This window comes from Dryobates pubescens, chromosome 10, assembly GCF_014839835.1.
Source record: "Dryobates pubescens isolate bDryPub1 chromosome 10, bDryPub1.pri, whole genome shotgun sequence".
NCBI lineage: Eukaryota > Metazoa > Chordata > Aves > Piciformes > Picidae > Dryobates > Dryobates pubescens.
The window spans coordinates 26410420-26433525 of record NC_071621.1 but is presented as its reverse complement, the minus strand read 5'-3'; the positions used below and the strand labels follow the sequence as shown (position 1 = coordinate 26433525).

General features: G+C 39.3%; 1 protein-coding gene across 1 annotated transcript in view; it reads left to right on the top strand.

Moving 5' to 3' along the window:
• The window catches only part of RNF17 (ring finger protein 17), a 44009-nt gene that overhangs the window by 673 nt on the left and 20230 nt on the right, over positions 1–23106 (top strand). Inside the window, exons 2-18 of the mRNA XM_054164516.1 lie at positions 23–114; positions 807–862; positions 1904–1959; positions 3331–3406; positions 5580–5660; positions 6363–6463; positions 7171–7342; positions 8291–8367; positions 10601–10675; positions 11768–11880; positions 16105–16266; positions 17122–17311; positions 17745–17913; positions 19096–19283; positions 20346–20472; positions 20920–21073; positions 21427–21542. Coding sequence (XP_054020491.1) covers positions 23–114; positions 807–862; positions 1904–1959; positions 3331–3406; positions 5580–5660; positions 6363–6463; positions 7171–7342; positions 8291–8367; positions 10601–10675; positions 11768–11880; positions 16105–16266; positions 17122–17311; positions 17745–17913; positions 19096–19283; positions 20346–20472; positions 20920–21073; positions 21427–21542 — 2005 coding nt within the window. The remainder of the gene's footprint in view (positions 1–22; positions 115–806; positions 863–1903; positions 1960–3330; positions 3407–5579; positions 5661–6362; positions 6464–7170; positions 7343–8290; positions 8368–10600; positions 10676–11767; positions 11881–16104; positions 16267–17121; positions 17312–17744; positions 17914–19095; positions 19284–20345; positions 20473–20919; positions 21074–21426; positions 21543–23106) is intronic.

Sequence of the window (23106 nt, the reverse complement as noted above, 5' to 3'; positions counted from 1 at the left end):
ACCTGTACTTCTACTTCTGAAGGCAATGTCTTAAGATGCTGGAAGAGGATGTTATAGAAGCAAATCAGAGAAACAGTGATTTGTGTTATACATCAAAAGGAGGGGGTGTGAAAGGTAAGGCTTTGGGATCTTGACTTGTATTGCAGTGGGGGGTGTGGTGTGGTGTGCAATTTTCACTGTTATTTTATGGTCTCTATGGGCTGTTAAAGACAACAGATGGGCTGCCAGATTTGATTAAGTGTTGGTTATTTACTAGTTTTCCAGTACTTGGCCACAACAATCAGTAACTTTCTCTATCCATCCTGCTGGTTTTTTCTTGATGGAGCTACTAAAAAGTTTGTTTTAAAAGAAGCCTAACTTTTTTCCTTGAGACTTTCTGCTTGAGTATTTTCTTTTTTCCAAAAGTTGCAAAATTGTATTGAGCACACATACTTGTGGACACTCTAAGTAACAATTTCTTTTCCTGTACTACAGGTGAGCATTTTGAGTACGTGTTCTTTTGTCTTTTTGCTTTCCTGTTTATGTGTTTATCCTGTCCTAAATATAGCAATGTCATACAGCTAATCACACAGATAATGCCCTAATCATTAAATGCAATTGCCACATAACTTCCATATCTATCTGAACTTCTATTCCTAGCTTTAAATTTTTCTCATTGTGAAGGTCAATGTCCAAATTCCCATTGATGTGAGGAATGCTATCTAGAAAGCTACTCTGGGGATGCTGTATTCCTGTTTATCTCGTTCATTGAGATGCCCTACAGTTACTAACATTCACAGCTGTGCTTCCTATACTTGCTTTCACAGCACTGCTTGATGTGAGGGATGAAGACACTGATTTTCTTTGTTCCTCTTCTACAAAAGTAAGTTGATGTAAAGTTTTTGTTCAGCAGTTACCATGATGGTCTGAAATAGTGATATTCACAGGATTTTTTGCATTTACATGGGGATTGATTAAAGCAAGCTCAGATCCTTTCTTGAAGTAGGGACCTGTGCTCCATAACCACCTGATTCTCAGCAAGTATTTGCTAGCATTTCTCTGTATGAAATGTAGCTATGCAGTGCACATCTGATGTCCAAAGTCTGGTTTTAGGAAGGTTTATCTTTACATTTCCCATTAATGCCAGCTCCATCCCACATAATATGCAAGAAATCAGCTGCTGCATGTGTATGTTGTTGGGTTGGGGTTGTTTGGTTTGGGGGGTTTTGTTTGTTTGGGGTTTTTTCCATCTCTTTTCGTGTCAGCTCCCAAATAAAATGCTTTGTCTGGGCTTTTTTAAAAGAAAAATAACCCTTATGTGTGGTGGTGCATGCTGTGGGAATGTATTTTTGTGGCTGCATTTGAAAACAGTGCTCTACTTGTGAATCTCTTCTGTGTAACGACATGCTACTACCATTTGTTTAACAAAAATCTGTATTTTGGACAGCTAATAACAGCTTTTTTATTTTATGCAAATTATGGTGTGGCCATTCCTTTTTTATTTTCCCTGCTGTCAAATTAAGATTTAACCTTTATTGTGAAAGACAAGTAAGCTGAATCTTTGGAATTAGGCCCCATTATTAAACTTTATTGAAAAGTAAGTTGTTACCAGGTTCAGTAATGCAATGCATTAAGTTTTGCATAATAGGGGAAATGCTAAGAGCAATCAGGAAAACAGCATTCATTTTGGTATGAACTCTTCATGTTTACCACAAAGACTGATGGCTACAGGGCTTTGGCTTGGAAGCTGTTTTCTTGTACCTCTCATTGCTTGATGTATTTAACAGCACTGCTTTGAAGCTTGATCTCAATGAAATGGCAGGGAGGGAACTGGTGGTGAAAACGAGCTTATAGAGCATTTTTGACTGGGACTTAGGTTTAACTCTGTATTTGCACTTACTTTATTCTTTCCCTCTGAATTCAGACTAAAACTGGTTTTGAAGTCGGGCTGTGTGGTGACAACTCACAAAGGTTAGCAAGGTAAATTGAACTTGTTTTTATGTCTTTAGATGCCAGACCAGGAGCCAGGACTTGACCAAGCAAGCATTTATAGCTATTTCTCTTGGTCTTTTTCTGTGTTGGTTTTCGTTTGTTCTTTAAATTTCCCTAGCATCTCCTCAGTCTGAGTGTCTAGTAATGTGGGAACACAACTTGCTTGATACTGAAGTACTGAAAGCATTTCACTGAAAGGCAACAAAAACCAGACTGGTTTGGCTTTAAAACATTCGGAACTGAAAGTTTTAAGCACTGTGGTAGCTCCCTCGTAAGGCTTCAGAGGGAGAGTAGAGAAGTACTGAAGTGCCAGGCTGTGGTAGGTAGGACTGTATAATTGAACTGTCTCCTTCCCCTCCCAGCCCTCTGCTGCTCGCATTGCACCTTCTGCTTAGATAACCAGTCACAGCTATAAATGGCATCAATTGTCGTATCTAAATTACATTCACTTGCATATTTGTCTAGCCTATGTGAACTTAAAGGAAATCTTAAAGCTAGTGGCTTTCTTCCCGCTGCTGTTGCTGTGGAGAATGACATTGAAAAAAATAGGATTAGGTCCAGAATATTCTTACAGATCTGTTACATGAGATATTTGTGTAGGGGATGTATAGGAAGTATTGGTACATAAAAGGTGCATCACTAACCTTGCTCAGAGTAAAAAAACAATGTCAAGATTTCATGCATGGCTGTCAGTCTCTGCAGCAGTTTTTTACAAGTCCTCTCACAGTCCATCAGAAACAAGAAACTGAGCACAGGAAGAACATAGTACTTTCTTTCTGTGATTAGGCCAGCTTTTAGAGACTGTTTTTCGAGACTCTTGCAGATATTTAACTGCACATGTACTTGACAGAAGGGCAGATATGGGTCACCATACAACAACATTTTCAGAGCTTTCTTAGCAGGTTGTCAGTAAATGATGTTAGTGTAATCTGTTACGTGTGCTAAAGATTTTTAACAGCCTAATCCATATCAGATGGGTTGTCTGAAAAAAGATACTTGGGCAACAAATAAAAAATGAGTCTTGTAATGTTAGTAGTCATGCATTTTACTCTTTCTGAGGATAAACATCACTACCACCTACTAAGATTTTATTCAGCCTTGTCAAAATTGTCAGGTGAAGAACAGTTGCTAACGATGAACCTTACAATTATGCTAGAAAAAGGAAACTTTGAAAAATGAGATCTGTAGTGTGTCAGTGGTAATTCTATTGTTTAAAAATGGGGGTGTATATATATATATATATGTATTTAATGACAAATTTTGAAGTCTGCAAACTGTGTCTAAATATTTATGGGAAGTTTGTTATTTTGTTTAAAATTTGTAGATTTATATTTTTTTACTTAAATCTTTGTTTTGCAGGCACCTCATTCACAATACTGAAGGGGAAGATGCTCAGCATGTAGTTTCTTCAAATGGTGCTTCAGCAGCAGACATAGTATGTTAACATGGAATTTCCTTATGTTCTCACTCACAGCTTATGCATCACCTTTTAATACAGAAGGTTAATACAAAAAACCTGCAGCCCTAATAATTACGTGCTGTTATTCCATCTTACAGAACTGATGTGCAACTACAGTCTTAATAAAATAACTTGACAAAATTGAAAGCAGCTCAAACCCAACCAGATCATAGCTGAGGAGGAGTAGTGTATTCAGCTGCCCTTTTTCTTGAAAGATGCCTGAGGCTTCACAATACCTGGTCTGGGGGCTCTTTTGTTTTCCTTTAAATTCAAGACAGCTGCAGGGTTTATCCAACACATCTTTAAAGTGGTCATTCAGGGCTGCAATGGTGTTAGACAAATGGAAGGATGTATTCTGAATTGATACATCCATGTCTTTTGAGTTTTGGAAGCATTTTTGTTTATGCATCATTGAGCATAATGAGAACCACAAAATAGAGAGGGATGGATGGAATTCCATGACGTTTTTACACCTCTTACATCTCCTTGCATCTGCTCAGAGTAGAGTGGGAATAGTTGTCATAGGCAAGTATTTCTAATACAGTTCACACCCAAGTTACAGAATGGAGGAGGATTTTCTTTCCTTTTTGTGCTCCCAGGAAGAAAATATAGTTGGTCTGAGATGTTCATGTACGTTAACTGTTCCAGAGATGGAAATGACAACATCCTTAATAAACATCATCATGATGTGTGTGACTAAGAGGTCTCTTTCAGATTGTGGGCAGCGCTTCCTTTCACTTACACCAGTGTCTGGTCACACACAGAATAAGCTTTTTTTAATCTGCTCTTTAATTTCTCTCTAGTTTGTGGTTTGGTTTTTTTTACCCTAACATTAGTGATGAATCCTTTAGAAATTGGAGACGTTTGCATGTTAGTTAAGTTGCTCTTTGGCAAGGCAAACTGGTTGCCTATTAGTGATAGCACCATCCCTGACTTTCTGGGATGTTCCCACCTGATGATCTTACTTCACTTTTAGCAAAGTAGCAGCACTCTAAGCAGTACTCTTTAACACGAGCTTTAGTAGTGCCAGTGACAAAATAAGACCTTTCTGTGTCTACATTTACTTCTGTGGCCGTTCATGTGTGAGTATTTTCTTTCATTTTCTGCCATCAGCATAATGCTAGGAACTTACAGTGTTTATTTGTCATTTTCCCCCCCAAATTATATTCCTAAATATTCTGCTTTTCTTTCTAGGCTGCGGTATTCCCATCCTTCATCTTGCATGTTTTCTTTCCTCTGTATTGCTAACTTTATTTTGGTTTTCCTTCACATACTGTATTTTTCATTTGTGTTCCTTTGTGTGTGTATGTGCAAATAAATGGCATGTATTTAACAAGCATCCTGGCCTGCATCAGGAATAGTGTGGCCAGCAGGAGCAGGGAGGTCATTCTGCCCCTGTACACTGCACTGGTTAGGCCGCACCTCGAGTACTGTGTCCAGTTCTGGGCCACTCAGTTTAGGAAGGATGTTGACTTGCTGGAGCGTGTCCAGAAAAGGGCAACAAGGTTGGTGAGGGGCTTGGAGCACAAGCCCTATGAGGAGAGATTGAGGGAGCTGGGGTTGCTTAGCCTGGAGAAGAGGAGACTCAGGGGTGACCTTATTGCTCTCTACAACTACCTGAAGGGGGGTTGTAGTGAGGCAGAGGTTGGTCTCTTCTCCCAGGCAACCAGTACCAGAACAAGAGGACACAGTCTCAGGCTGTGTCAGGGGAGGTTTAGGCTGGAGGTTAGGAGGAAGTTTTACACAGAGAGAGTGATTGCCCATTGGAATGGGCTGTCTGAGGCGGTGGTAGGGTCACCGTCGCTGGGGGTGTTCAGGGCGAGGCTTGACAGGATGCTTGGTTGCATGGTTTAGTTGATTGGGTAGTGTTGGATGATAGGTTGGACATGATGATCTCGAAGGTCTCTTCCAACCTGGTTTATTCTATTCTAAGCAGTCTGTGTGGCAGAAATACAGTGTAAATGTTCTCAGTGCAGTTCAGGTGACCTAAGTATTTTGGGCCTATTTGCAGCAACAGAGCTGCTCGAAGCCTTACACAGATCATCAGTCACCCATATTAAGCATCTCTTTGTCAGAATGGCAAATGAGCATAGCATGTCTTGTCTTCTAATATAGGCAACTTTACATTGATTTCCAAATCTTCCCCCAGGACAGCAAAACTATGGAAGATATTGATGAAGCTCTGCGCATAGGTCTTTGTAATCTCAGCCACCTACAGGATGCAGACAAGGTGGGTTGAAATAAATAGCTAATGAAACATTAAATCCTTGCCTGAAGCTTTTTGTTGTGAGCAGTCACACATTGACACAGGGACCTCCAGAGATCAAGTTCAACCCTCCTGTCAAAGGCAGGATCACCTAGTGTCGTCCACACAGTAATGCATCCAGGTGGGTTTTGAAAGCCTCCAGAGAAGGAAACTCCACAACACCCCTGGGCAGCCTGCTCCCGTGCTCTGTCACCCTCACTGTTTTCTCCTCATGTTGAGGTGAAACCTTCTGTGTTCAAGTTTGTACTCGTTCCTTGTCTTACTACTGTGCACCACCAAAAAGAGTTTGGCCCCATCCACTTGGCAGCCCTCAGATATTGATAGATATTGATCATATCCCCTCTCAGTCTTGTCAAGCCTAAGCAGCCTCAGGTAAGGAAAGTGAGGCAGTGGGCCTCATAGACCTTGTGTGGTTTTTTGACTCATTGACCTGAAGACTTCAACTGACATGAGGATCCAGACACTGTGAGCTGACTAGAAGTTAGAGCAAACAAAGGGGTTAATGAGTGATATATATTTAAATGTCACTGCTAGGTGGTGTAGTGTGAGTCTGCTGGAGTATTGATCACATTTCATTGTTTTTGAATTTTTTTTGAGTAATATGAAAATAATAGTAGTGACTATTGGAATAGTTAATGCATGGTTTTTCAATACTACACAAAACAGACGCTGAAATACTTGAAATTGATGGTAAATCCAGAAGGAGAAGAAGTTGCAGAAACTGCAGAGAGAATATTTGATGAACTTCTTGCTTCTCTCCTCTCAAGGTAGTAATCTGGTTTATAGGATGGCCGGGGTGAGTTACGTTTACCAAGGAATTGTTTCTCATTCAGATTAAACAATCTAAATCAAACTTTGGTCTTCTTCCTAGCAGTATGTCCTAGTACCTCTCTGTCTTCAGGTTTTTGCCCTTTCGTAGTGTTATCTTGGAGCTGGTTTGCTTGAGTGGGAAACATTGTTGCTCATGCAGCCTCCTCTCTGTAAGAAAAGATAAAACTTAGTGATGTTACTTTTCTGAAACTTTTATTTATTTTTCTTTTTTTAATTGACTGAGATTTTCAAGCTCATAGGAGGCCAGGGGAAGGGTTGTCAAAGCTTAGGATTTCAGAAGAACCACCGAGGGGGGGCATCTGATATCTTAATAGACTGAGCTGTAAAATCCAGCTGTTCAATTTGCAGTTGGATATGTGCAAAAATACCAGGAGGCTTGAATGGAAATGTGCTTAAACATTTCAAAAAGAAAATGTTTCTTCAAAGAAAGTGACTTCTCAGTGTGAACTCTTTAACTTTTGTGGTGCCATTTAACTAAGTTGATTTTTTTCATGTTTTACACTTTGCACTGTTTGAGGAAAATGGTATTTCAGTGTGTGATGTGTCCACTCTGTATAGTAGTGCAGCTGCTGACTGCGTGTTGAAGTCTGAATCCGTGTAGCTGAGTGCTTCCTAAATTCTGAAAAGCAATATTTTAATACAGGAAAAAGAAATTGTGTGCAGAAATAATGAAGAGCATCAGCAGCTACAGTGCTGATATTGGAAAAGCTAAGGAAGTTGTTGAAGAGAAGAAAAAGTGCTTGGCTGGTGCCATTAGAATTGCAAAAGAATTTAAAGTCACACCTTCTGTAAGAGCCTGCTGTGATCTCCCACAGGTAGTTACATTTTTGCACTGTGAAACAATTTATTTTTAATTAATATGTTCAACTTTCAATACAAAGTTTCTGATCAGCCTTTCAGTTTGCAGACTTAATACTGAGATTTTTGCAGCAATGTATTCTTACCTCACCTTGATGTGCATAAACACACAGAGTTTATATTTGGCCTTGGCCAGAAATTTGAGTCTGGTGCCTGGTGTGAAACAAAATAGATGATCCTTGACTTGAAGAGTTTTCTATCTGAAATGGCAAGTGGAGGGGAAGAACAGAAAGACTGTGGCATGGTACTGATCAGTGAAAGGGCAATGTTCAGAAGTCTAAACTTTCCCTATTCCAGAGCATTCCAATCTTTTCCCTGAAATACTACAGAATTAATAGCCACACTATCCTGAACATCTTGGTCTCAGACCTTAGATGCTTCCTCCCCATCATACCTGCTGTTCATATATGCCAGGCTGTTGAAGTCTCCTGTCTCTGGCAATAGAGGGGAAAAGACGCTTGGAGGTAGAATCTAAGAACCTGGGAATTTATTGAATACAGGAATTTGAAGGTTAATAATTTTATAATTGGTAGGTTACATAGGGGTCATCACACTGAACAGATACTACAGCATTCTGTTACAAGGTTGTATAACACTTCTTGAACTACTTCATGATGCTTGTGGCTGTGTGTGCTTGGTGTGTGTACATATGCACATAAATGGTATTTGTATGCAGTGGCAAGGAGATCCACTTTTTAATACTTGAGATGTATATGAAATATTTCCCTCTGTTCTTTGTAAATGCATTACCCAGTTATTTCATTTAGAGCCTTTGTAGTCTTTGCGTTGAGAGAAATAATGACTGATCTTGTCATTCTTTGAATGGCTTCTTCAGTTGTGGATAATACAGATGTATAATTTGCTTTTTGTGTAGTAGGAGCTGTAACTGTACTTCTTAATTTCAGGTTATTTGTCATTTAAAGTTGCCAGTTGAGGCTGAACTCTCAAGAGTGCGTAGTTTGAATGAAAAAGTATTTTCAAGGTAAATGACTGGAGGGGGAGTTATATTGGGAGGTAAATGGATGCACTGGTTATCTTCATTACAAAAAACTGTTCATAAAACAGGCAAACAGCAGAAATTGAGTTTTTCATTTTGATTTTACTGAAAAACTACTCGTTCAGGTGTGTATTAACTCATCACTAGCAATGTCTAGTAGCCTTCATCTGAGAGAGCACATGCAAGTTACTGCTATGTAAAAAACTCTGTGCATTTTTTAAATGCTTAACAGACTTAAGACACTAAAAATTCCTCTCCTTCACTTAGAAGTACATGGGGGAAACAATGGAATGTGGGGTTTTTTTAATTAATCCATTTGTCCTATTCAGGAAAGACTTGCTGGTGTTTTAGGGCACTGATGTCTAAGAAGAAATTTGTGGAAAATCCTAGTTACTGTGTTGCCCATGGTGGAAGTGAGAAATATGATCTCTAGATGAGACATGACTAAGAGAAAATGTGTCCTGGCTATGGTACAGCAGACCCTCTGCAGCTTGGTCATAAGGCTGGTCAAAGTATTGTAAGCCTAGTGTATAAAGGCCACATTCTTGTATAAGGAAGGAGGACAGAACAAAGATGCAGTTAGATCAGAACATCTCAGCGACCCCATGTATTTCAGGATATGGAGTCACTCTAGGGGATAGAGTGGTTGTATGCCATCAGGTTCTGACTGGCACAGAGAAACGAAGCTCTGAAGTTAATGACTTGGATGCAAAGTGTGAAAAACAGGGAAAGCCCTTTTAAATCATTGAGTTCAACTGCTAACCTGATACTGCCAAGTTCATCACTAAACCATATCATTAAGCATCGTGTCTTTTAAATCACAGAATCAGAATGATTTGGTTGGAAGGGACCTTTAAATGTTCCCTAGTCCAGTCCCTCTGAAGAGCAGAGATCTTTAGTTAGATCAGGTTGCTCAGGGTCCTATCCAGCCTGACTTTGAAAGTTTGCAGGGACATCTGCAACCTTCTTGGGCAACCTAGTCCAATGTTTCATCACTGTCATCATAAAAACTTCCCTTGCATCTAGTGTGAATCTCCCCTCTTCTAGTTTAAAACCATCATCCCTTGACCTGTTGCAACAGACTCTCTTAAAAAAATCATCCCCTTTATAAGGCCCCCTTAAATACTGAAAGGCTGCAGTAGGATCTCCATGGAACCTTCTCCAGTCTGAACAACTCAAAGCCAGATGCCTGCTGGCATGGTGACTCTGACACTACTCGGGGCAGCCTGTTCCAGTGCTTGACAAAGTTGCAACTCTTGTGTCATATGTCAGCTGAACCATTAGAATATGGATAAAGGAATCTTTAAAATCCTCTTTTAGTAAATGTAGTGACTTGGCAGGTAGGGACTGTTATGAAGATAGTGTCAGTGGTGAATAAGAATTTCATGGCAGCCTCTTTAATTGCACAACAGCAAATTCTCACAACCTAGGAGAAAGCTAAACCACTATACAGTCATATTTGTTTGCATTGGAAGACCTTTTAAGGACTTGGGGGGAAAAAAACTGTAGGAGATCTAATGAAGGGTGATTATGAAGGACTCTAGTGGTGGTGCCACTCAAAAAAAAACCCTGCCAAAAATTAAATGAATCAGAACTGGGAGTTGAGGCACATTTTGTAGATATAAAATACTGTAGAAAAAAGTGTAGAGATGTTCCTGAAGGAGGTGAGGGGAAGAAGAGAAGATGGGCTGTTCAGTGCTGCTTACACTTCAGTTTTCATAAACAGCTCATTGTAACTGGGCAGCAAAGCTAAGGATTTGATTGCCTGATGTTATTTTTGCAGTTCTGTTAGCCTAACTTAAAAGATTTTGCTGTATTTCATCGGTAAGTGTAAAAACTGTTCATTAGCGTGACAGTGAACAGAAGAAAAAGAATGTACGTTTTGGACTTCAGTTATGGTTTTGTTCTTTAGGAGTGTTGGATAATTTCTTCAAGCAGAATTAATTTATTGAACTAAACTGGGTATATGTGTGAAAACTGAGTAAGTGAATGTTGTAGTATTCTCTGCACAACAGATAAAGCAAAAAGTGAGAGAGTTTTTAAATATGAATGTGAAGATAAATAAACAACCAAATCTGTTGTTAATAGGAGAGAACAAATGAAACCAGAGTAGGTATTTTGCTCCTCCATGAATATTGTTCTGAAAAATGCCATAACATCTCAAACTGTGAGTGATTTAGGTATTCATGTCACCTTGTGTAATGTTTCTTCTCTCGAGATTCTTCCTAAACACTGATGAAATTATATCTTTGTTAGAAAATTTGGGCAAGATGGAATGGGGAGCAAGAGAGCAGTAAGTATTTTTGTAATAAGATAGGTACTGTAACTTAACTGTTCTTCTAATGATGAAATATAAAAATACCTATATATGCTCTGGGTTCTTAAGAGCACAGTGAAAGAAAGCAGAGCGTCAGATGTCGGTGTTTCAATTCCAGTTAACACTAACATTCCAGTTACTGTTTCAGTTCTCACATTCCAGTTCCATTGGTGCTTAACTCAGCTATATTTTAGTGTATCACTGAAGTTACCAAGATCATTTTTTTATGCTGTGTGCTTTTAAGCTTTGACTGGCATTTAATGATACACTCATAGAATCATTTAAGTTGGAAATGAGCTTTACATCAAGTCCACTCATGAACCTAATGCTAGCCATGTTCACTACTAAACCATGTCCCTAAGCACCACACCTATATGCTCATAGTATATGATAGAGATGTTTATTATTTCAGCATACAAGAATTACTGATGAAAATGTAAATAAAATCAGCAGCAGATACTAAAATTTACACTATTTCTTCTTCACAGTCTAAATGCTGGTTGCATCAAATGCCAAAACTTCAGATAAACATGAACCAGAGAAAACCTGAATTATGTTTTTTTAATTACAATGGCTTTCATTTTATTAGTTCCTATTCTTTATTGTTCTCTGCTTTTTTTTGACAAAAACTTGAGAAAATGGAATGAAGTTGCTGTTAGGACTGTTACAGTTAGCACTGGTTATGTTAAAAAAAGTCTTCTTACATAACTAATATTTGCAAATCCTGTAGATTCCACTAAAGAGCAACTGTTTGGACAAAAGCATATGATGTGCCTTTTTATTTCTAACAGGAACTACTGCATTATTCTCTTCTCTCTTTTTCCTCCCCCCAAACAGTGAAATGTATTCAAATAGTCTCTGAACATCTAAGCAGGGGTGTTTCTTGTACTGAGCTATTCTGTGCCAATCCATTTTAGGTCTCAGAAATCGTGTTACTGTGTTTGTCATCTTGATATTTCAGAACATAACACAGTTTCTTTCAACCAGCTCTTAGGAGAAGTTTCCTTAACACATTGCTATGTTCCTAATAAAAGCTCTGCTTTGGCTTCTGTGTTTCTCCAAAACAAGCCTGGAAAAAGTGAAAAATACTCAAGTTCATCACCAGAATACACCTGCTCTACCCAAGTCTCCATTCAGCCTTGATATCATAGTTGAAGAAATATTTGAAGATGATCCAGAAAGTAAGTATCTTAATACTGAAACTTTGGATGTTGTGTTACTGGGTGTGATATTTGTTACATGTGTTGTATTATGTTGTCTGTCTGTACATGGCTCATATGACTTCTTTAATGATGTATGTACTACATTTTATCACAAGTTTTCTCAAAGAAGAGTCCTAAGTTCTTGTGTTGACCTGGATGATTCTCTTTGACTCTTAGTTTTTAATAGCCCCTCTCAAAGTTTCTGACATTGGCTCCTGGAGAATGCTTTGCTGGCATTCTGTCTGGCTTTGTGAATCTTCCCCCAGAGCATTGTCTTTTGTTAACTGGCAATGGGTTAGGTTCCTCAGCTTGCTGGGTTTTCCCTGAACTATATTGGAAGGAGCATAGCTAAGAGATGCAGGAAGTGATCTTTCCCTTCTGTTAGGCTCACGAAAGACAGAATCTGGAGTATTGTGTCCAGGTTGGACCTTGCACCATTGCAAGTTGCTGTCATGCTGAAGCAAGTCCAGCAGACTATACCCTTAGTCTGGAAAGTGTTAGGAATGAGTTAGGACCAAGAAATTAAATAATAGGAGGGGATATAGATAGAAGTGTAGCCTACATAATTAAGATGCTTGACTTCAGAATAATCTATGCCCACAACATACTGAGAAAAGCCCTATGGTTACTAGTGCTTGGGGAGGATGAAGGAGAGGATGGGGTGGTACACATAAAAGTAATTAGAGCATGTAGCTGTGATGAAGGTGCACTAAATTTCAGAGCTTGCACACAACTCTCTATAATAGCATATTCCAGAACCCCAGTGGACTTCACAGACCTCTTGTCAAAACAAAATGCCTTCCAACTGCTGCGTTATGTGAGTTTTGCACATCTTGGATCTAAGAATTTTAATGATGGGTTTGTGGTCTTGTTATTGGCAGGTGCATATAGTCACTGTGTGTGCATCTGTTTCAGTCACATCACTTGTAAGAATTTTTGCCTTTGTGGTACCCTTATGCAATTCATTTTACTGTGTTTGCTGCTTCACTACAAATGTATGAATATTTAACCTCTTTGATTAAACTTTATCCTAAACCAATAAAGAAGAGGAGTTTCCCACAGAATGTCGTGCTGATGAACAGGGGGAGAATCTCTTCAAGGAAATACCTTTTCAACACAAAACTGGTAAAGTTTACTTTTCAAGCAGGAGCTTATCCTCTAAGTAGTGAGAGCAGATACTGCAATTTGTTGGAGAGTTCAACATGGTATAATTTTATTTGGGATCAGAAATGTATTAGGAAATGTCTCCTACTCTACACCTGCTGCTTAGTGTCAGCAGTTTTGCTGTACAAAAACAGTCCCTGATCTGCTCTCCTGGCTAGTGTAAGGACTACACTGTCTTTTAAGATGTGCCCTAAAACCACTTAGTTGAAAGATGCAATACTGGAATTCCCAAGCAACTTGCAGAAACTCAGCACTGGCAGTGTTTCTCAGCACCTGGCAGATATTTAACACTACAATAGCAGTGCTTGCTGTAAACAGTGGGGTCTGTTTATTAGGTCAGTAATTCATATACTGAATTTCAAACTTTTGTCTTGTTCTTCCTGCATCTGTGGCTTTCTGAATTACAAATGAACAGGTAAATGTACAAAACAGTAATTTAAGAAACTTAAGTTATTCAGAAATTCTGTAGGCACCGTTTGTGCTTTGAGCTGTGTTTATTATTGAGTGTAAATAGCATTAAAAGTTGAAGAGTAGAGATTGCAGCATTGGGAAAGAAAGGAACTGCAGAAGTTGACAGAAGCAGCTCTGCAGTAAAAGGGTGTGCCTTAATATAGAATCATAGAATCAATAAGGTTGGAAAAGACCTCAAAGATCAAGTCCGGCCTGTCACCACAGACCTCATGACTACTAAACCATGGCATCAAGTGCCACATCCAGTCCCCTCTTGAACACCTCCAGGGACGGTGACTCCACCACCTCCCTGGGCAGCACATTCCAATGGCTAACAACTCTCTCCGTGAAGAACTTTCTCCTCACCTTGAGCCTAAACCTCCCCTGGCACAACTTGAGACTGTGTCCTCTTGTTCTGGTGCTGGTTGCCTGGGAGAAGAGACCAACCTCTGCCTGTCTACAATCTCCCTTCAGGTAGTTGTAAACAGCAGTATTGTCTCCCCTGAGTCTTCTCCAGGCTAAACAATCCCAGCTCCTTCATCCTCTCCTCATAAGGCTTGTGCTTGAGGCCTCTCCCCAGCCTTGTTGCCCTTCTCTGGACATGTTCAAAAGTCTCAATATCCTTCTTAAATTGAGGGGCCCAGAACTGGACACCATACTCAAGGTGTGGCCTAACCAGTGCTGAGTACAGCAGCAGAATGACCTCCCTGCTCCTGCTGACCACACTATTCTTGATGCAAGTGAGGATGCCATATAAAATGCAAAATAATATTAGTGAAGGATTAAGGAAATCACATTTTTTAGTTTGCTTTGATTTTTTTGTTTGGGTTTTTTCCTTTTTCTCTCTTTTTTTTTTTTTCCCTCCCCCCTGATGTGGATATTGTTTGTCTGGACATGAGTAAAGCCTTGACACTGTTTCTTGCAGCATCCTGCTGGAGAAACTGGCTGCTTATGACTTGGATGGGTGGACAATTTGCTGGGTTAAGAACTGGATGGATGGCCACGCTTAAAGAGTGGTGGTGAATGAAACTACATCCAGTTGGCAGCCTGTCACTAGCTGCATTCCCCAGGGCTCAGTTTTGGGGCCAGTTCCCTTTAATATCTTCATCAATGATCTGGACAATGGAATTGAGTGCGCTCTCGGGAAGTTGGCGGGTGACACTAAACTGGGTGGGAGCGTTCATTTGCTTGAGGGTAGGAAGGCTGGATTGATGGGCCAAGGTCAATTGTATAAAGCTTAACAAAGCTAAGTGTCAGGTCATGCACTTGGATCACACCAACTTCATGCAATGCTACTGGCTTGCAGCAAAGTGGCTGGAAAGTTGCCTGGTGGAAAAGGACCTCAGGGTGTTGGTTGACAGCCAGTGATGTATTCAGATGGCTGAGGCGGCCAACAGCATCCTATCCTGTATCAGGAACAGTGTCACCACCAGGAGCAGGGATGTGATCATCCCCTTGCACTTGGCACTGTGTTGGCTGCACCTTGAATACTGTGTTCAGTTTTGGGCCCCTTACTACAAGAAGAATGTTGAGTTGCTGGAGTATGTCCGGAGAAGAGCAACAGAGCTGGTGAAGGGTCTGGAGAATTTTTATGAGGAACAGCTGAGGAAACACATTGTTTAGTCTGGAGAAGAGGAGGCTGAGGGGAGACCTCATTGCACTCCACAGGTACCTGAAAGGAGTTTGTAGTGAGGTGAGGAGGTGAGGATTAGTATTTTCTCTCTAGTATCAGGTAATAGGATGAGAGGAAATGGCCTGAGATTGTGCCACGGGAGGTTTAGGTTGGATATTAGGAAACATTTCTTTACTGACATTGTGGTCAGGCATTGAAATACGCTGCCCAGGGAGGCAGTGGAGTCACCGTCCTTGGAGGTGTTCAAGCAACATGTAGACAAGGCACTCGAGGACACGGTTTAATGGTGATGATGGTTGGACTCGGTGATCTAGAGGTCTTTTCCAACCAGAATAATTATATGATTCTATGAATACAAATTCTGTATTACTTACTTGAATTCAGGCTTACCACTTTGTAAGCAGTTGGTCTTTTATTTTGCAAGGGTAGAATAAGGAAAGTAGTTCAAAAGAACAGATTTAATCAGAAAGCAAACAGTAACTAGTTTGAACCACGTGTAAGCAGACTTGTCAGATGAAAAAGTACTTAAGGTAATATTATCATCATTAATGGAACATAAACCTAATCACATGCCTGGAGAAGAGAAGGATCAGGGGTGACCTCATTGCCCTCTACAACTACCTGAAAGGTGGTTGTAGACAGGAAGGGGTTGGTCTCTTCTCCCAGGCAACCAGCACCAGAACAAGAGGACACAGTCTCAAGCTGTGCCAGGGGAGGTTTAGGCTCGAGGTGAGGAAAAAGTTCTTCACTGAGCGAGTCATTCATCATTGGAATGGGCTGCCCAGGGAGGTGGTGGAGTCGCCGTCCCTGGAGGTGTTCAAGGGGCACTTGGTGCCATGGTCTAGTCGTGAGGTCTGTTGGGACAGGTTGGACTTGATGATCCTTGGGGTCTCTTCCAATAATAATACCTGTTGGAGTCACTTGGGGAAGGATAATCTGTTTTATGTCTTATTCAGGTTCATCAGAACTGGTGACTGTAAGTCATGTTATAAATCCATGCCACTTCTATGTTCAGAGATTCTTGGAAAAGAAAAAAGCAGAGATTTTGGAGAAGAAACTGGAAAACTTCTGTTGTAATGAGAATTCTTATCTCTTGCCTTCAGATATTTTGGAACTAGGTAAATTATTTCTAAAGGTTTGCATTAGCTTAAATTGCTACTTGCAGTTTGCCTTCCTTAGTATAGTCTTTTTTTTTTTCCCTTAGTAAAGCAATCCTTATAAGTTTTGAAATCTACATTTAGTGCTTTTCCAGAAACACTGTACACATTGTTTGGTAAACTAGACTTTTATTAAATCATGTAAATGAGAACAGTAGAAAGACTCTGCAGTTCTGGGCCACAGCAAATGGAGTGCTTAGAGTAACCAGCAGTTGAAACACCTGGCTGTTAACTTAATGATTTCCAGCATTTGGTGTTTTTCAGTATACTGATTTTAATGAGTAGCCTAATTCTTCTATTTCTCAGTAAATCAACTCTCTCTCATGCAAGCAACATTTTCCCTTCAAGGGGATAGATGAGTTTTATTAAAGTTCACTAAATAGATAGAAAGCATGCTGGGAGTAGAAATGATACATGATAATACATGGCTAAATCGGTAAACTTAGTTTCTAGCCCACATGTTGCCAGTATTACTCACTTGTTGAAGACATTTAGAAAACTGATTACAGGTATGTAATAACCTTCAGCTTCAGTCTTTGCCACTTCACTAAGAAATACAGAAAGTTTGTCAGAAATTGCTTTGTAATACAAACCACACAGCTCTTTGGCTTACAGACATTGCATAAATGAGAGAGAAGTTCTAGTGGCTCTCAAGACAAAGGGTTTTCAATGTCTTTTTTCTTTATTTTAACAGTAGCACCTTCACTACTTGTGTGGAAGATAGGCAGCAATGGAACATCAGGCAGAGCTCTGTAGTGTGAAATGTCTGCAAATACTGAATTTAGTCTTGCTTTTTTCCTACTTCTTTCTGTATAGGTGCTGAAACGTTTATTAAGAATAAGGAAACTGGAAAGTGGTGCCGTGGAACTGTCACTGAACTAATTCCCCTAAAAAGTGGGAATAAGAGGAAGGCTTATGGCCCTAAAAGATGCAAAATTCATGATATTGCACTGCTGGAAGTATTCCTGGTTGATTTTGGGAGCTCTGTAGTTCTGACTTCCTCAGGGTATGGTTACAGGGAAAGGTTTGTGTTTACAATTCTCCTTGACTGTTGTCACTCAAGAAAATCTCTACTAAGAAACAAGCTCTTCGTCAGCTTCCCTCAGGCAGATAACCAGATATCCAAATGACACTTAGGTTCTGTACACGTGTCTTTCCCACAGGAAAAGTGTCAGCATATGTGAGCACACAAATACAGAAGCCTTCATGTGCTAAAAAGTTTAACTTGGACTTGCATTGCAAAAAAGAACACCTCAAACCTCGATTTTTAAAAAAAAAAAGGGAGGAGCACTTAATTGAGACTTTATAATTTGGCTTCAATCACATGACAGGGTGCCAGTTACTGCAATAATGACCTTTATTTTGGGGTTTTTTGGGTGTTGGTATTTTTTTTGCTGCTCTCTTAAGCTAATACTGCTTTTATTCCCATTGAAAAACAGATACACTCCTACTGCAATGCCTGAACCTGCTACTACTCTGCAGACCATTGAAACACACGACATTTGTTTGTTTGTGAGGAAGCCTGATCAGCACATTGAGGCAGAACTTGCAGCTGTTCCTCATTTAGCACTGCAGTGTTCATTGAAGGATATTGTTCCCAAAAATGCAGTATGTAAAAACTGTTTGTACTGTTTCAGGATACTTTTTTCCCTTCATAAGGTTATTTATATTAGAGAACTTAAAATAATTTGTGCAACATAATTTGCAGTGGTCTTACTCCTTTATAAACAGAAGGAATCTGGAGAAGAGGACAGGATTTTTTATTTTTCAGTTACATCATCTCTTGTAAAATGATGAGTTGCCTTTCTTTCATTGGAAAGGAAATAAGAACTTTTAGCAGTCTGTGTTTACACACACATATTTCAGGATTGAATCTCACTGCTCTAGACGCATTCTTTTGGTCAGAAGTAAAATCAAATTGCGGAATTGGTGCTCTTCCTTCACAGCTATTTGTTAACTTTATGCAAGTAGTAATTTTCAACAGTCATCTAAACAGGGAAGAAATAGCTTCAGAATTTTCAAGAGCATCTTGTCAGTGATTGTCCTTTGTTACTTTAATTTTTTTTTTGCCACATGTTGAAAAGTGTTGTTTGTTCTGTTTCAGTATAGAATAGAATAAGTATGGCAGTAAAGTAGTCTGGGTTTCCACTGGGTTGGAAGGAATTTATATTTTCTACCTTTCATGGCTGGCATTGCCTGTCAGCAAAGGTCTCATATGTCCTGGCCTTATATCTGAGGCCACTGCAGCAGACCTTTGCATTGTCTGTAGATGTTCAGTGATTCCAGGACATGGTCCTTCATTAATAGTGATAAAGGACCATGTCCTGGAATTGCTGAACATCTATAACAACAAATAAAGTACTGTCAGCATTTATTCACATAGAGGACATATTGCTGTATTATTTTCAGTATTCAATTACATATTAGGCTTGCTTTACTTCTGCTGTATTCACAATGGTTTGAACTATGTCCAGTGGAGCTGTGTGGGAAAGGTTTTGAACAGTTTTCGGAGATGTGGGTAAAACGCCTTCCTTTTATGTGCTTTCATTTCTTTCCCTCCTAAAAAGCTGAGATTTGCAGTGTCAAATGAGAAATACATTGATTTGATTCAAGGTAAATTCAGAGAGGCTTTCTCAAGGTAGATTAAATGCCAAGATGGAAGTTGAGAAGTAAATGTGGAAATTAACCAAACTATGTTGTACGTTTTGTAGAAGCACACAAAAAGATGAGAGTACTGTTTGTATTTTTTAAGATTCTCTGACTTCTTCAGTAACTTTCTTCCTACCACAGAGTGAAGGTTGGGGAGAGGAAGTAAAGACACAATTTTTAGGAATGGTAAAGAACAAAGTTGTTTTGATGAGCATATATGGAGCACAGGACGGTATTCTCATTGTGGATTTGAAAAAGTCTCCATTTAGTAAGTCAGACAACATACCAGCATCTGTCAAGGATGCACTGGTTTTCTTAGACTTAGCAAGGTATGTGTTTTTCTTTAGTTTATGCTCTTGAATAATAATGGCATAATACTTACAAAATGAAGTTTAGCAAGCAAGTTGGTTTTTGCAGTGTTTGATATATTGATGTGTAATGTATTAATCCTCAGCACTATGTATAGATTTCCTTTATTCCCCTTTACTGGTAAGTACTGTGGCATACTCAATTAGCACTAGCCTGGGCTTCAGTTAGGTAATAAACTTTATTTTAGAAAATGACAAAATTTAACATTTCTGTACAAGTTTGAATAACAGGGCTGAAAGGATAAGCCCTTAGGGTCAGCCACAGGCAGAAAAACATACAGAAGTCATTTTCATATCCGCGTGGTTTGACTGGTAGGCTGTGACAGGCTAGTCAGCATGTCTGAGCCAGCCCCGTGGTCTGGTGCATACAGCACAATGAAAACAGGAGAAACAACGATAAGGCATAACTGGGAGATTGATGTTGGCATTAAGACAGAGCTGATTTGAAGGCAGTGGAAGAGACAGGAGACGCAGAACAATATGAGCCTTTTGGTGTTTGGGTACAGGAGTACGGCATGCAAATCTGTAGGAAATAATAGTTCATTTTGCTGCACAAAAAGGTCTTTGTTTATATTGCAACATAACTAGCTACAGTGGCGAGATCAATGGGAGATAATATTTTGTTACATCTATATTCCTTAGGCAATTGCTTTTTCTCACAAGTGTGGAAAAGGAAATGTGAAAGAAAGTGGGTTTGTCAGGGTAGTAGATTTTAGCCTTTTAGTTTGAGGGATTTTTTTTTTTAGCATTGTAAATGTATGTTACTGCAACCCAAATAACAAAATCTTCTCAGGAACCAGCTGCCTTATGTCATTCTTCATATGTTACATGTGTGACAGAGAAGCATTGGGGAGAATTGACTGGACCAAATACAAATACAAACTCTTCATGCAATCATGAATCAAGTTATTTTTATATGACTGTTTTTTAATGGGAAACTTGGCATTTTAATGTAAGAGTTCCTTCTCAGTTAATTTTGACAGAATTTGTTTACAATTTCATTTTGCTTTTATTCTACCATAGGTTTAGATCACATTTAGAAAATAATACAATCTTGCAGTATAGCCCACCTGAGATCCCACAAGAAAGTGAAGTTGTCTCTGTCATAGTTTGTCACGTTAATAATCCAAGTGATTTCTATGTTCTGTTGGTAAGTTTTGAAGGTCTGTTTGAACAAAACTGAACAGAGATTTTTATGTTGAGCTACTTGTAATTCCCCATTAAATAAACTGCAAATTCTATCACTTGTTACCAGTTTTAGGATTCCTGGATGAGATTAATTCCAGGAATTCTCAGAATTCCATGAAGCTCACTTTTTTTGGTTAGTCTTGTTAAATGGCTAATTCCTATGTGGGCATGTAGTGTTTTAGTGTTCAGACTTGGGATTGAGCAGGGCAACAGTCCACATTTGTTCAGCTCTTTAATTCACTTTATGTATTTGTAGCCACTGTTAAATTTGGGGGGCTGTGAAGACTAGTAAGTACACATTTTAAAAGAAAATGTCCCTTGAAAGAGCAAAACTACTGTTTAAATAACATTAATACCATGTGGAAAAAACCCTCTCATGTTTATGTATGTTTTGTTTTTCTTATTTTAGGAAGATAGCCTGGATTTGTTAGCTCTTTCACAGAAAATTCAGTATGTATATAGACATGAGTATGGGGATCACATGGAAATTTTCTGCCCAGTTGAAGGCCAAGCCTGTATTGCAAAACGGGAAGATGGGAATTGGTACAGAGCACAGATTACAGGTGAAGTATTGGCTGTCTCACTTTAATGTCCAAAGGGATCAGGGAGGTGCTCTTCTCATGACCTCTATGTTACCTCTATAGTTATGTCTATTTGATGTGTATTTAATTTTGTGTCTCAAACTGATGAGATGGAAAAGGACCAAAACACTAGCTCTGTCATTTCAGGAACCCAAAAGAGCTGGCTTTTAAAGAATGCAGGTTTTGAACTGCATTATGGAGTATTTGGAGATGAAATGTTTTGTGATTACATGCTGTAAATGTGGATTTTGCTCCAAAATTCTGGAGCTTTTAACCGGTATCAGATGCTTATTCTTTATTTTAATAACTTGGGTTGGTTTTGTTTTGTTTTGAAGGACTGCCAAGTCATCAAGAAGTTACAGTCAAGTATGTTGACTTTGGCAACATTGCTCACTTAACTCTTAAAGACATACGCAGAATAAGAAAAGAGTTCTTGAGCCTTCCAGAAAAGGTAAATCAGTGCTTGCCTGAATTACTCCAAATCAGTATAATCTCAGTGGATGGAAGAAGCCTTCTTTGAAAACAAGGGCGAGGACACCTTCTGAGAATGTAAAAATACTCTGATACTATATGTAGAGTCTCATGAAATAGTCTGGTAACTTGGAAGTTTGCATAATCAAAAACAAGTTGCTTTTGCTGTTAGCTTTAACAGGAGTAATAGAAAGATGGGTAGATGTAAATCTGCTGATGTGTTACTATGGGTTTAGATCTATTCTACTTTAAAACTATGTTTAAGAATTTGAAATTCTTTGAAATATGATGGAAGACAAAGATTGCAAAATCAGGCATTCACAAGGTTGGAGTATCAGAATGAGCTTGCATAGGTAAATATTCACTTATGGTCACATACTGCATTGCCTCAAATGCCATCGTTTACGGGGTTAGAAATAGGCAGTTATAAGGGAAGCTGGGCTTTTACCAGCTAGTTAATACAGTTTGCAGACATATTGATAGACTTAGGTGGTGCAGAAATCTTGGCCAGGGCTGAAAGGTGGTTGTAGCCAGGAAGGTGTTGGTCTCTTCTCTTTAGCAACCAGCACCAGAACAAGGGGACACAGTCTCAAGCTGCGCCAGGGGAAGTTTAGGCTAAAGGTGAGGAGAAAGTTCTTCACCGAGAGAGTCGTTAGCCATTGGAATTTGCTGCCCAGGGAGGTGGTGGAGTCACCGTCCCTGGAGGTGTTCAAGAGGGGATTGGACGTGGCATTTGGTGCCATGGTCTAGTCATGAGGTCTGTGGTGACAGGCTGGGCTTGATCTTTGAGGTCTCTTCCCACCTTGGTGATACCGTGATACTGTGAAATGAGCAGTGCTTAACATAGCGTTGGTTCTTTTTTTAGAGGTTATTTAACCTGTTGGTCAGACTTATTCTCATATTCCTGACTACCTGTATCCTAATAATATCTGCACAAAACATTCTTATTTTCTATTATCCCCATTTCCTTTTTCTCTCTTTTTTGTTACCTCTGTTAGTCTTCTTTCTTTTGGTGCAATGAATGAGATGGAGGAAACAGTAACATTCACAGATGATAAAAAGTTGAACTATGGTGTAGCCACCAAAGGTCGCAGTAAAGGTGATAAAAATAATTTTATTTGAAGTACTTAATCTCATCTGATTTCCTGTGGGGGTTTTGTGTTGTTGGTTTGGGGTTTTTTTATGTCTCCTAATTAATACCTTTCAGAAATGTCAGGAATGTTTTGGCAGAGGTACTGTGGTGCCTTTCTTCATCACCTTTCTGTAGTAATGTTTACTGATCTCTGCACTAATTCTGTTCCTAACCTTAAAGGGATGCAAGAAGTAAGCTCTTTCTGTTTCAACAACTATCTGAATTTTATGTTGATGCTCAGCTACCAGCAGGGGGGGCAAGGAACACATTAAATCAAATCAAGTAACAGTAATGTGGAACTAGAAGGCAAGGTCGTGCTGTCTTGCTGTCCTGCATGAGTGCAAAGGAAAGGCTGTGATTCGGCTGTAATGAGAAGGTCTTGACTATAGAAAGATAATTTGGGTTATTCTTT